The sequence below is a fragment of the Mesoplodon bidens genome (assembly GCF_964165515.1).
Source record: "Mesoplodon bidens genome assembly, chromosome: 13".
NCBI lineage: Eukaryota > Metazoa > Chordata > Mammalia > Artiodactyla > Ziphiidae > Mesoplodon > Mesoplodon bidens.
In genome coordinates, this window is record NC_138169.1 from 26,764,082 (window position 1) to 26,778,423 (window position 14,342).

The following is a 14,342-nucleotide window of genomic DNA, read 5'->3' on the forward strand; positions in this document are numbered from 1 at the left end:
CCTGCCCTGGAACCCTGAGGACAGCACAGCCAGCTGGGTGAGAGTCCAGACCCAACCGACTTCCCTGCTGGGGGGCAGGGGCCAGTGCCTCTGCTCCCCCACACACCCGATTTGGCCCCTCCACAGACGCCCACCACCGTGAGCTGGACACAAACTCCGTGAGGAGGTACGACTACGGCCACCTCCACACCTGGAACACTCCAGTTCCATCCTTGGAAGTTATCCAGCTGACCCTCAGGGGCAAAAAACACAGAACACTCCTTCTGACCACTTATCTCATTATCTTAAGAAACTCAGAAAAAACATGTCAAATCCCATTACCGTTAAAAATTAATGGGATCTTTGAAAAATAAATCTGTTCTTAGGTGTTCATCCCATCAGCTGAAAGGGTGTGTAGACCCTCCCCGTGGGCCCCCTCCAGCAGGAGGGCTGCTGTCCCAGAGTCGGCAGGTAGGACGCGGGTCACTGTGGATAAACACAAGCGTCCACTCCCGGAGAAATGGCTCCCCCTGCCGAGCTTTGGAAAAATAACAGCTTCAAGCACCACTGGGTCCTTTAACACACTCCCTCTGGTCCCAGTGACAGTCCTGTGGGCAGGCTTTAATATCACAGTCTTGCTTACATATGAGGCCCTGGAGGGTGAGGGGCTTTCCCGGGGTCTCCATGCTTGTCATCCAAGGGGCCAGGACTGGCTCTCCACCTCTCACCCCGCAGCTGCCTGCAGCCGGCGTCTTACCGGCACTTCCACTCCGTTCTTGCCGGCCAGCAGCCACTCCCAGCAGGCCAGGGCCGTCTCCATGCCGTGCTCGTTGAACATCTGGAGGGGACCCCAGCACAGGTGATGGAGGAGCTGCGGGTCACAGTCTGGAACCAAATGCATGCTGTTCAGAGGCCCCAACGGGTCGACCCACAGCCTCCCTGGGTCAGCAGGACTGTTGGCAATCGGCCGGAACAGTGCTGGCCTTTTATTTACAGCCCCAACCCAGTCCTGTGCATGATGCCGCAGGGATCTCCCGGGGGAGCGCACGCTCTCTGCGTGGTCAAGACTCGCTCCCTGGGACAGCAAGGTGGCCCAGGCCTGGGCGGTACCTTTGCTGCTGATGAGCATGGCCGTCAGCTTGAACATGGCCTCTGTGTAGTGCTGAGGGTCACCCACGCCCAACGCTGCCTTCAGCTCCTGGACCATCATCTTGTTCAGGTCAGACGTCTGGCCTGTGGCATCTGAGAAGCGGATCATCCCGTACACCTGTGGAAGGTCAGCGGAGGCGCATGTGGCCTGGCCACCCTGACCATGGGGCTTCGTTGCCCACGCGGAGTGACAGGCTCGTCTGGGTGCTGCCGCCACTGCGCACGGTGCCCCGGAACTCCTCCTCTAGAAACAAGTGCTGCTCCCACCATTCTGGACAGTCCCCGAGGGCGGGGACCCGGCCCTGACGTCTGAATCCAACACTGAGCTACAGCAGAGCTGCCTGCACGTGGGCTGAACAAGATCAGCCGTGCGCTTCTTGAGTCGGACACTACTTTTTTCCCAAGAAAGGTGTTGCTCTCTTATTCATAAGACTTGACTAGAGAGGAGCTCCCACTCCTTCCAAGAACCAAACCTTCCCCCCAAGACAGACCTCCCGCCCCCACCAGGAAGGAGAGGACGCTCGAGGGCCCCGACCCGGCGGGCGGCTACCTCGCCTGCGTAGCGGTTGCGCAGGTTGAGGGATGCCATGAAGTTGGAGTAGTCCTTCTTCACGCAGGCTGGCCGCTCCGTGAGCTGAGTCGCCTGCAGAGACAGAACAGTGACTGCACACCCTCGTGGCCAAAGACCAGTGCAGTGAGGCTGTCATGCTCAGACCCGGGTTATTAAAATCTCCAAGTGAATAAAATGAAACACCTCTAAACACGCTCTGGGGTCTGCCAGGTCACATGGAAAACAGTTTTAAACATTTTACTCTGAAACATCTCTGGAAGGCAGCTGGGACTACAGCTTTGCTCCATGACCAGCTACTTCACCCCCAGTGGTGTGGCTGCCCACACTGGGAAGGGACCTCGGCTCACACGGCCCCCACTTCCCCTGCCTTGGCCTCGCCTCTCTAGTCTGCCCACCCCTCCAGGCCCCTCCTCCAGCTGGACCTGCCCAGTGTCCCCAGGGCCACCTCATACTGTCCCTTCAGCTCCGTTGCCTACACACAGCACAGCCAGTCGTCATACATGGACACTACTGGAGACAACCAATCCTCAGGTGCTGCGGTTTTGGGCAACTTTTTATTTTGGGGTGGTAGGAGTGGGGGGAAAGAAGGTCAGGGGAAAAGATATAAACTGAGTAAAACTGAACCACAAACAAAAAATACGCGGTTTTCTCATAAAAATTTTTAGCTGGTTCATTTTTAAAAAGGTGACCTGAGAGTGCATTACATTTTTTGGAGACAGTGGCCTGGAGCAGGTGTGTGTGGGAAACTGGCTCTGCCACTCACTGTCCCTGACCTCGGCCTGCTCCCCAGGAAGTGGGGACACGGGGTCCTCTCACCAGGCTGAGCACAGTCCTGAGGGACCCAGAGCTGCCAGACCCTCCCTTGCATCTCTCTGACCCCGCTCCTGTGCCCCGAATCAGTCCCCAGCCCACTCCCCTCTGGGCGGAGAGGTCAGCCAGGCCACAGGCTGCACCTTCTGCAGGGCAGGGGCTCTAGGGCCGGGGTCTCCCAACAACCAGCGATCAAAACACAAGGTAAAAACGGTCCTTCCCTCCTGAGCAACAGGAAAGGGAAAAACCTAACCTAAATCTACTTTTCTGTGGAAAAATCCCGAAATCTTTTAGGCAACATCACCTCAGACCAGGACCGAGCCCCGCTGGCCTCTGCCTGCGTTCTCAGCCTGCCTAAGGGGCGGCTCCCTTCCCACCTGGGCGCCTGGCCTCCCCTGACCCCAGAGCGGTCAGCACAGAGGTGCATGTGGCCACCTGGGCTCCCACGGACCGCAGAGGCCCTGCACTGGGCCCCAGGGTTGGGAGATGCCAAATTGCACCACTGCCGGACAGGCCACTGCTGCCAACCACCAGCTTTTTTTTTTTTTTTTTTTTTTTTTTTTGCGGTATGCGGGCCTCTCACTGTTGTGGCCTCTCCGCTCCGGACGCGCAGGCTCAGCGGCCATGGCTCACGGGTCCAGCCGCTCTGCGGCATGTGGGATCTTCCCGGACCGGGGCACGAACCCGTGTCCCCTGCATCGGCAGGCGGACTTTCAACCACTGCACCACCAGGGAAGCCCCAACCACCAGCTTTGAGGCAAGTCTCTGATCTGGTTCAGAGGGAACCCCTCAGCGCACGTGCTGCCCCTAAAAGAACCTCAAGCAGAACGAGATGAAGCCAAGGACGTGGGGTGCGGCTCGGTCCAATGGACGGCCAGGGCAGCATGACCATAAAACGTGCTGACCGTGTCCAGCAGGACACTTCGTCCATTGTGGACCTGATCCTGATAAAGGATCAACCTTAGAGCTCCGTCAGAAACACGGTGAGCAGCTCCCCCGAGCCTGGGGTCTGCCGCAGACACCGCAAGCTCCCCACGTGGGGGCAGGGCTCCCACGGCTGATGGAGACCCCGCTCCCCAGAGGCACACGTACCCCAAGGGTGGTGTTCTGCTTGTTGTAGCTGGCAAACTGAAGGATGCTCTCGGTGGCCATGGCCAGCCCCGTGTGCTGTGACAGCCCCGACACCCAGTTCTGGTGTTTGTTCAGGTATTCCTGAGAGTGGGAGGCGCCGTGTTATTTTAAAGGTAAAAGCAAGCCTTGTGCAGCATGTGTGAGGTGGGGGAGGGAACCCTGGCTCTAAGGCTGGCGTCACCCGCTCTGATCCACTGAAGAGATGGCTCCACTCGGGCTGCCACTCCCTTGGGACCAGACCCAGAGCCAGCCACTGTTCCTGCTGGCCTGCCGGGCCCCTGGCCATGCCACCCTCGCCCAGCCGGCATGCACCCCTAGTCCTACCTACCACAAGCGGTCGGCTCCCCTGGGCCCGCCCCCCAGTCCCACCGCACCTGCCCTCCTGGCCCCTGACCAGCATGCTCACCCCACAGGGTGTCCCATTACCCTGGGCCTGGACCAGTGTCCCTGGTCTGCTAGTTCGCACCAGTGCTGTCGGTATTTCCAGCATGCTGTCTGGGTACAGCTCTCTGCACGGCTGGGAAGGAGCTCCCCAGGATGCTTTTTGATGATTTCAAGAAAGTACCTGTAGGTGAGACTTGGTGACCGTGGGTGCCCACTTCATGGCCTCCTGCAGGATCATCGCACAGCGTGCAGCGAAGTCCTTGACGATGCTCTGGAAGAGGGTGCGCCGGGCTGTCAGAGCTTAGTGAGCACAGGGCTGGACCATGTCCCCCAGAGCCTTGTGTTGAAGTTCAAACCCCCGGCCCACCTCTCGCGCTTCGCAGGTGTCAGGAACGGTAATGCGATAGGGGGTGTCCGGAATGTCGTAGTAAGGCTGGTCCTTGTGAATATCCTGAAAGCACACAGGTCCCTCTTCCAAAGCAGGTCCCTGCGCAGCACCTCCCTCCCTTCCCCCACCCCTCCCATCTGTGATGGGAGCCTCCCAACCCCCCATTCACCGCTTGTGGCATGAGCTAGGCTCAGGAGGGTGGGCGGGGTACTCACGGCGCTCAGCGACAGCGACAGGGTCTGCAGGATGTCCAGCATGGTCTTCAGCACCGTCCCGCTCCAGAGCAAGTGGGGGAACCTGCACCCAGAGCCACCTCTCAGGGCCCAGAAGCCACCTGTCCAAGGAGCTGTGCTCCTTAAGGCCCCTCCCCCCTCCTGCTGCCCAGCCCCGGCCACCCCGGCCCCATCATCTTGGTTATGCGCAGGCCAGACCACTCCCTGCTCCCCACAGGGATCCTCCCTGTTTTCAACCAGGGGCCGTACCCTCACGTGGAACATGGCAGGACAGGTGACCCTCGAACAATGGGGGGCTGGGGATGCCGACCCTCCACACAATAGAAAATCTGTGTGCAACATAGCCGGCCCGCCGTTTCCGCAGTTCCACAACCGTGGCTTGTGTAGCACTGCAGTGTTTACCACTGAAAACCCCCCGCTGCTCAAAGCGGGTGGCCCTGGGCCAAGGGGAGCAGGCTGCAGGCTCGGTGGCCTGGCTCAGACACGCCCTCTGGCCCTACCTGGATGGGCACATGGTGTCTGCTGCAGGCTCCGGGGATGCCTGCGGGAGCTGCAGGCAGGCCCGGCATGGCAGTGCACTGAGGCCGGCCCAGCCCACCGTGAGGGCCCTTACCTGGGAGGGCCCGTTCCACGAGCCTGCCGTGCCTCCCAACACAGCAAGGAAAGCCCAGGGTGGAACCAGCTCAGGGTGAGCGCTCCTCCTCCTAAGGGCCTGGGAGAAACTAATTCCACCAGGTCCTCTGGCCGGGCCCTGGGCTGGGAGACAGCACTTATGATGGCCGTGAGCGTCCCAGAGCAAGCCCAGAGCCCTGCAGCAGGGAGGGTGGGATCCGGAGAACAGGGACGTGACACCAGGTCAGGAGATGTGCTCTAAGTAGCACTGACCACTCTGAACAGGGGAGGGTTAGGCCACTGACTCCTCACTTGCCAACGTCCTGTGGGGGCTGCCCCGCCCTTTGAGAGCTGTGACTCTGAGTCCACTTTTCTCTGTACTGATGATGCAGGGTCGACCCTTCCCTGCATCCCAAATCTAGATGTGTGCACACAAACATATGCACACAAACATGCACACACAGTGCAAACATGTGCACACACGTGAACACACACACAGCACCAGAAGGAAACCGAGCTCACTTGTCCACCAGCCCAGACAGGTACTTGTCGGCCACCCTCCGGATGCGCTTGTGGATGTGGTTGAAGTTCACCAGCAAGAACTGCGCATGGCGCTCCAGCTCCTCCTCGTTCTCCTTGGTCTTGGCCTGGATTCAGAAGAGACAGGTTGCAGGCCCCGCATGGCCCCGGCAGGCGTGCGCTGGCGCTCCAACAAGGCTTACTTTATCCGCCATCATGTTCAGGAAGGCGTCAAACACCTTGTCGGCAACGGCGATCACGCACTGCATCATCCCTGCAACAGGAGGGCAGGGCATCAGCGGAGGGGACCACCGTCTCATCTGTTGCTGATACAACACTGTCCCCCAAACTCTCGGCTTTACTTGCATTTCCCCCCATGGCCCACTTTCTGTCCCGGGACCCAGTCCAGGGCACCCCTTGGCATCCGCTCAGAACGGCTCTGAGCCCAGTAGTCTGTGCTGATTCCTTGGGCTGTTCCAGTCTTTCTGTCCTCCCCACTTCTGAAGGGCACAGGCATCTTGTAAGGTGTCCCTCAATCAAGGTGTGTGTGATGCTCGCTCATGCTTGGACCAAGCTCGTGGGATTTTAGGTGAAATGCCCTCCTGGTCGCATCTTATGGGGGGAGGGTGAAGTTGGTGCCCCCATCACTGGTGGGCTGGCCCTGAATGCTCCCTCTACCCTCAGATGTGAGTCCCCAGGTCCAGCCCTCACTCTGGGGCCGGCGGGGGGGGGCAGCGGCTCCCGAGAACCTGTACACGTCAAGCTGTGCAGAGTCCCCCACTTCTCCTGGAAACCATCTATCAGTGTGTTCTGCGGCAGCTGTCCCTCTGGTTCTTGTCGACATTTTCTATCTTCCGCATTCTTTCTCCTTTTAGCAACTGGAATTCCACCTGAAGGCATGTCCCTCCCCGTGTTTTATTTATTCAACCATCTAGTCAGTAGGAACTCACTGACGCTCATCATTTGTGTGGCTGCTCCCTCTGGTCGGCTCCTGGGCCCTGCGACACACCTCCCCACCTTCTCCTTCTCTCTTTTTCCTCGTTTCAGCGTGACCTTGCTTTCTGGCCCTGCAAGGCACCCTGGGCTCAGCCTATACTCTCCCTGCCCCAGCTCTCCCTAGAGTCACCATTCCTCCACAGAGCCCGGGTTCCTTTTACTGGAGAACAGTGTTCTGAGACCAAGATCTGGGCACTGGGTGTGCTCAGTGCTGATGGGGTAGAGCAGAGTTTTAAAAACAACAGTGGGAGAACCGCAGTGTTGGCGAGAGAACTGTGAGAAAACACCAACGCGTCCTCCACGACACACCCTGTGTAGCTAGGACGGTTGGTGGCCATCCCTGGGCTGCCAGCGGAGGGGGCTTCCGGGCCCCCCACTGTCCTTCCTTGCCAGCCCCACAGGAGTCAAACCAACCTCTGGAATGTTGTGCAGGGTCACATGGAGCAGCACCTCACAGTCCCTGGGGTGATTTCTCAAAAGATTTCTCCAAGGACTGATTTTTCAACAGAAGAAAAAAATGGTACCCAAGACACCTGGGAGTTAGTTCTCCACTGGCAAGAACAAGCTGCTCGAGTCGTCAGTGTGCTGATGGCGCTGGCGTGGGAAGGACTCCTCACTACTTTTTTTTTTTTTTTAATTTATTCATTTTTATTTATTTATTTGGTTGCGCCAGGTCTTAGTTGCAGCAGTTGAGCTCCTTAGTTGCGGCTCACTGGCTCCTTAGTTGTGGCTCACAGGCTCCTTAGTTGTGGCAGGCAGGCTCCTTAGTTGCGCCATGCAAACTCTTAGTTGCAGCATGCATGCAGGATCTAGTTCCCTGACCAGGAGTCGAACCCGGGCCCCCTGCATCGAACCCCTCCCCCCTGGGAGCTCGGAGTCCTATCCACTGTGCCACCAGGGAAGTCCCAAGACTTCTCACTACTAACTGTATCAATGCCAAATTTATTAACCTTAGAATCATCACTCAGCATTCCTCAAAACATTTTCCCACACTGTTAATCAACCAGACCTTTGTGGATCTAGCAAATCAAGGATGCTTGTAAAAAAAAAAAAATCATCCATCCAAGAGCACTTGGAGAGTAAATTAGGAGAATGTGTAAAAAAGAGTAAATCCATTGAATAATCTGTTCAGACTGGGGAATATCTGCAGGTATGTGTCCATTGACTCCAGCAAATTTCAGAAAGCATGATTCAAAAAAATGCCTTTAAGAATAGTAAAACACTGTTCATTGAATCTGAAAAGCTAATTCTTTTTGCAATCAATCAATAAAAACAATATTTGTTTAAAAAGATTCTGTAACATAACTTCATGAATAATTTCTTCCTAACATTTTAGGAACTAGTTTAGTTTCTTAAAAACTTTTCTGAGAATACTTGAAATGATTGCTAATACCATTTACTGAATAAATGCGTTATTACATGAGAAACATTAAAAAATTTGTGGATTGGGCATACTAAATTTCATCAACTATTTAAACACATTTATAAACTTCATCATATTCTTCTAAGCATTTAATTAAAGCATAGGTCTAATATTTCAGTCCCTTCAATTTTTAAATACCTTATAAATCAGCACATAGACCAACACAATGATGCTACAATTTATCAGTGTCCTTATACTAAAACTGGTAAACAGTGCCAGTACCATGCATTTAATTTTTTTTCTTTGCTACCTCAATTTTAATATGTCTTCATGTTTTAATTCCTATTCTTATCTTAGGTTCACCTCAGTAAGGTTCTGGTGATGGGACATTTTGATACCCTAGAGAGGTTAATTCTGCTTCTGTCTCCCGGGGAGTGTCGTCCTGTTGGGACTGCTCACACGGAGGCCCTGTGAGCCCAGGGTCTGAGGACACTGCATCCTGGGACTTGTGAGTCCTCATGTTTCACACAGACTTTTGTATCCTGAAACTTTCCCGGAAAAGAAGGATGCAGTCTTAAATCAGATGTGGCCCACAGGTCCTGGCCTGCTGGAAACATGTGGTAGCGAGTGGGGTCTCCTTGTGGGCAGCAGGCCTGCTGAGGCGTGGAGCCCCCACGGCAAGGAGCGGGATACCCCCCAGCGAGCTCTCTGCTCTCCGCTAATGAGCGCCTCTAACAGGCTGCTCGTGGGACGTCTCTGCCCATCACCTGCTGGGCGCCCTTCCTAGCTGGTCACTCTGAGACCAGGTGTGACCTTACACAGCTGCCCCGCCTCTCCCTGGACCATGCGGCTCTTTCTTGCTGCTCCCTCTTTCCTGATTGCATGAGAAAAACAACTACACGTCCCTACTTCACAAACACTTTAGTGGAAAAAACAAAATTATAATATCGTATATATAATCATATATAATATATATGTAATCTCCTAATGTATTTGGATATATACGTCCTAGTATATTTGCCCTTCTTTTAAGCAAGATAATAGAAATACTGTATCCATGCTCGAATTCTGATATCTGTTAGCTGGGAGCCCCTGCAGCCTGATTCTCAGTCCTCTCAGCCTGCCTCAGACGCCTGAGAAGCACTACTGCTCCTTGGCCACAAGATGCCCCAGGTCCATCCAGACCGTCCGAGGAGCCCAGGGTCCCTCAGCAGAGGACGGTGTCTGGGACTGAAACCTGGGGGCTGGAGCACATCTGAGCATCAGTGCTTCTGCTCTCGGGCCCCTGGCAGCAGAGGCAGAGCCAGAAAGATGTATATGCTTTAGGGTCAAATGTTTTATACTGATCTTTCCAATGTAGTACATAGCCTCATGAAACTATTTCCTCAACACAGACAGAAAACAGGATGCAGTATTCTTTTTTACACTATTAAATCTCAGTTCATTATGAGAAGCCCGCAGAAGTCAACTTACCAGACTTGTCTTTCTGAATAGCTTTATCCTCAAAGTAGCAGAACATTACCTGGAAGCGGTCAGGATCTGTCGAGCGCAGGACCCTAGAGGGAACAGCTCAGAGTGAGTCTGAAGCTCTGGCCCCCTGGCAGATGGAATGTTGCCCGGGCGGATGAGGCTGCAAGGGCAGCCGCCCCCTGCGAGCCAGGGGTTTTAAGGGTCACATGCACAAGGTCCTAACGGCACCAGCTGCATGTCCATCAGCCAACGGTGCATCAGACAGCCACCAAAATGAGAAGCAGCTCTCTGTGCTGTTACAGAATATTCGAGACTTTCGGCTGGGAGGAAAGGGCGAGGTGCAGCGGGACAGGTGTGAACAGGTATGATCCCACATCCCGCTGTGTGTGGGTGGGATACACGCATGAGCACATGGCTGATTTCTAGAAGGGAAAGCTAAGAGATGGCAACAGGGGGCCTCTCTGGACTCAGGACCAGCAAACGGAGACGTGCATTTCTCCTCCTTAGCGTCTTTTCTACCATCCAATTCTTTTCTTCTCTATTTTGTTTTACGCACCATGGACATTTTTACAAGTAAAACAATATCCCTACCCTTGAGGGAAAAAGGAAGAGAAAGGAAAGGAAGGCATGTGCTTGAACCAGGGCCCCGGTGCAGGGCGCCTGGCATCTGGGGCTCCACTGAGACAGCCAGGCGCGTGCTCAGCAGTGCGCGTGGATGACGTCTGCACCCACCCTCTCAGATTAAGGCTCCACGGGAGCCGGGGGCTCAAGCGCAGACACTCTCCAGCGCCCTCGTGCACATGGCGAGGTGTGCTGTTGTCTGAAAGCTCTCCTGATAATTGGCAGCTGGGATCTAAGCCAGGCTCTGGAGTAAAGGCTTCAGGGCTGCTTCTCGGTGCTGACAGGAGTCCAGGGGATCTGGCAGGCAGCCCCCGGTGAGAGCTGGGCTCTCAGAGCCGCCCGCCAACTAGAGAGCCCGCCCGAGAGCCCTGGGTCACTGTGGGGCACACCGGGGAGTGGACACAGCCCACAGCCCTGCCTGCAGGTGCTGGAGGCCAAGCGGGCCCAGAGACCTCTCCTGGAGCTACACGTGCCAGGATTAGACCCAGGCTTTTGCTGTTTTGGTTTGGCTTGGTTTTTCTTTGGCTTGGTTTTTCTTTGAAAATATATTTTGTAAAAAAAGACCAGAAGGAACGATACTAACCACTACAGATGGTGCTGGTGAGCAGAGTGGGTTTCTTCCCTCAACTATTTCCACGGTTTTTTTTTTTTTTTTTTTTTTTTAAATTTATTTATTTATTTATTTATTTATTTATTTATGGCTGTGTTGGCTCTTCGTTTCTGTGCGAGGGCTTTCTCTAGTTGCGGCAAGTGGGGGCCACTCCTCATTGCGGTGCGCGGGCCTCTCACTATCGCGGCCTCTTGTTGTGGAGCACAGGCTCCAGACACGCAGGCTCAGTATTTGTGGCTCACGGGGCTAGTTGCTCCATGGCATGTGGGATCTTCCCAGACCAGGGCTCGAACCCGTGTCCCCTGCATTGGCAGGCAGATTCTCAACCACTGCGCCACCAGGGAAGCCCTCCACGGTTTTGTATAATGTTCTCCTATTACTTATACAACTGAAAAAAAAATGTGTAATGAAAAAAGAAAAGTCAAAGTTCCCTTGGCTGTGGGGACTCTGGGACTGCCGGGAGGAGGGGACTAAGGGGGGGAGGACTCACTCCCACTCACCCAAAACAGCTTCCATCTGGTTTATATGTCAAGCTTCCAAGCAAGATCCAATCTACTGGAGGGTCTCGTGGCACCAAATAAAGGTTAAAGTAGTGGCGTTGTCCAAATATCCCTCGCTTTAAGAATCAATACTTTCCATTTTAAGTGGTTTGAGAAAGACCTTATTCTGTATCTAACTGCACCTGTCTTGTGACCTAAGCAAATGTCCTCCTGCAGCCCCCCACAGCGGGTCCACAGGGTGGGCGGCTGGGCTCTGGACGTCCTGCTGCTGCTTCCAGTCTCCCTTTACAGGGAGGCAGCAGGCACTGCCCTGGAGACCATGTGGGTCTCAGGCCAAATCAGGGACCGTGACCTTGGGCAGCTTCTTTGAGCGCCTGGGCCATGGTTCCCTCCTGTGAAGTGGGGTGTACAGTGCCCACCTTGTGGGCTTGCTGGGGGGCCTGTCAGTGCACGGAGCTCGTGCAGCTCCTGTGGGGCCGGCGCTCCATCCATGTTAGTGCTTCTAGCTGTCAGCTCCCTGTGGTTGCAGAGGCGTCCCAAGTGGCAGGTGCCCCGGAGGACTGTTTGGAGCAGCCCCCCACTTCCCGCTTGCTGTCTGTGCTCCAATGTGGTCCTGGAACCAGCCCGGGGGTGCCCTAGAGCGTCTCAGAGAGGGCTGGTTCCTGGCAGAGGCTCTGACCCGTCAACTGCACTGAGTTGGTGGCAGCTCTGGTGACAGCTCAGAACCTGTTCCCTCGGGGAGGTGGCACCGGCGTCAGACCCCTGGTGTGTTACTACATGTGGCATCCAGTGATCAGGAAGGACAAGCACAGGAGAAGAGCAGAAGGGGTTCGGGGTGGTTTTTCTAAGACAGCTTACTTGTTAGGAGGAACTGAGAAAAGCCCAAGCCTGGAAGGAACACAAACATAAAACCAGCTCAATCGGGGGTACGGGTGGCAAAGCTCATGTACCTCATGTACTCCAGCCGGTAAACGGACAGAAGGTAGGTGGACATGGCGAAGTCCAGCTTGTTGATGAGGGCGGACACCTCGGGGGCCGGGTCCAGCAGGTTGATGATGGTGCTACGGAGCTCGCTCAGCTCGGCCTGGGGACGAATGCCAGGACTGCTTGGGCACGGGTGGGCGTGGCTGCTCCCCCAGATGCAAACCCCGGGGCCGTGCCCGTGAACCAGACACGCAGGACTGGCTCTCACTGTCCCAGAGGGCTTCCCGAAACCCTGCCCGGTACCACCCATCTTTGGCAGGCGGGCATCCTTACGGGGGTGACTGTGTCGTTCTTCATGGCTGAGTTGTATTGGAGGACAGACCGCAGGGGCTCTTTGCTGGGAAAGGTGAGCAGGGGGGACTTGGTGGCTATTTCACAGACGCCCTCGTACCACTCTTCCGGCCAGAGTCCTGCAAGAGAGCGCGGGCTGAGGTGCCTCCTGGCTTGAGAAGAGCTCCGGCAGGGCCCATGCTGAGCTTCTGGAGTCGTGGGTCCTCTGGTTGAGCCACTGTCCCAAAAATGTGGCACAAAAACGAGTCTGTTTCCTAATGGGGGCAGGTTTCCCTAAGGTATGTGGTGTTCCAAGAACCCTAAACGACTTCGGGAAGTGTTCCCTGAGGAGGTGGCAGCCGCACTGGGCCTGTCTTGTGCGTGGGCACAGGCACCATTAGGTCGGGCCCTTTCTCACCTTGGTCCTTACGCTGCACTGTCCTCCCTGGGGCAGCAAACGTCCCCTACCTGACCCCTCCACGGCGAATCCCATCAGCACGGAATAGAGCCAGAAATCCCGGAAGAGCTTCTGCAACCGGGGCTTCGCTTCTTTGATGGGCGGCAACCGCCGGGTGAGCTGATGGGCCGAGGAGAGAGGGAGAGGTGGTTACCTGCATATGAACCTGACACCTACAGGCGTAAGCTCGAGACCCATTCTCCAGGCTTCTTCTCAGAGAATAGGTCAGTCAGACTGGGCAGGAGAAGGCACAGGGCACAGTAACCAGCAGCCCTCAGAGAGCTCGCCCAGAAACGCTCCTGAGCCTCTTGTATGCGGGGCGGGCTCTGCACCGGGAGGGAAAAGCCCTTCGGTCTCGTTGGGAGGCAGGCAAGCAGCATCCCAGAGCTCCTGGGGACCCAGGGATGGGGCGCTTGGTGTTCACAGGCGGGCAGGGAACAGGGAGTAGCCGCCTGGCCACAGGAGCACCAGGCCCAAGGGCCAGAACCATGGCGGGCGGGGCAGTGACCTTGGGCAGAACCCCAGGGTGTGAAGCAGGTAAAAGCAGAGTGCTCGGGGGCAGGGGTGAGGCTGGAGTCCCTGCGTCCCTGTCCCCATGGTGTCCCACCCAGTGTGTGGCAGGGGAAGGCGCCTCGGGTATGGAAAACAGTTACATGTGTGCACAACGCCTGGTGGGCAGGTGGACCCTCCAGAGTCCCCAGCAGAGGTCAAGCCCCCACACAACGCTAACCAACCTGCAGCGAGGGGGGCTCAGTGGTCCAAATGCTTATGATCTATGAGTACCAAGTATGGGCTAGGTGCTGGCCAGGATTCGTCTCCTGCTGGGGCCCGGGTTCGATCCCTGGTTAGGGAACTAAGATCCTGCAAATAGTGCGGCGTGACAAAAAAACAAAAACAAAAAAACCCACCACAAACTAAAAATAGAAATGATCACGGAGCCACGGCCCCCTGCGAACACCTGAGTGGATGTGAGCATGGGAAGCACCAAAGTACGGCCCTGGCTATCCCACAACGGACAGCAGAGCGGGGCTGCATGTCCTGCAGATGGCAGACAGGTCCGGGCCAGGGTCTCCTTGTGCTCTGAGTCTCTACCTGCACCCTCCCCTCCACTGTCCATGGAGGAACAGCTCACAGGAGGGTGGGGACATCTTGCCTAGCAGGCACGTCACCCCAGAGCCCAGGATGAGGTCAGGAGCTGTGATCACTTAGAGGAAGAACGCGGAGCTGGAAGATGCGAGAGGGGCCCTCCCATGTCCAGGGGAGCATCAGAGCCGCCAGCCCCGATGCAAAGCCCT

The 14,342-nt window shown here is 55.9% G+C and overlaps 1 protein-coding gene across 2 annotated transcripts in view; it reads right to left on the reverse strand.

Moving 5' to 3' along the window:
- PI4KA (phosphatidylinositol 4-kinase alpha) overlaps window positions 1–14,342 on the reverse strand; it is a 94,719-nt gene that overhangs the window by 19,517 nt on the left and 60,860 nt on the right. For both annotated transcript variants that reach the window (XR_014017265.1, XM_081251760.1), the window contains exons 20-32: window positions 13,059–13,167; window positions 12,594–12,730; window positions 12,287–12,420; window positions 9,609–9,691; window positions 5,980–6,050; window positions 5,780–5,904; window positions 4,628–4,709; window positions 4,392–4,475; window positions 4,206–4,295; window positions 3,602–3,721; window positions 1,679–1,771; window positions 1,090–1,246; window positions 737–864 (exon numbers count right to left, since the gene is read on the reverse strand). Coding sequence is in view for 1 of the 2 variants with exons in the window: in XM_081251760.1 (XP_081107886.1) it covers window positions 737–864; window positions 1,090–1,246; window positions 1,679–1,771; window positions 3,602–3,721; window positions 4,206–4,295; window positions 4,392–4,475; window positions 4,628–4,709; window positions 5,780–5,904; window positions 5,980–6,050; window positions 9,609–9,691; window positions 12,287–12,420; window positions 12,594–12,730; window positions 13,059–13,167 (1,413 nt within the window). In the remaining variant the exon portion in view is untranslated. The remainder of the gene's footprint in view (window positions 1–736; window positions 865–1,089; window positions 1,247–1,678; window positions 1,772–3,601; window positions 3,722–4,205; window positions 4,296–4,391; window positions 4,476–4,627; window positions 4,710–5,779; window positions 5,905–5,979; window positions 6,051–9,608; window positions 9,692–12,286; window positions 12,421–12,593; window positions 12,731–13,058; window positions 13,168–14,342) is intronic.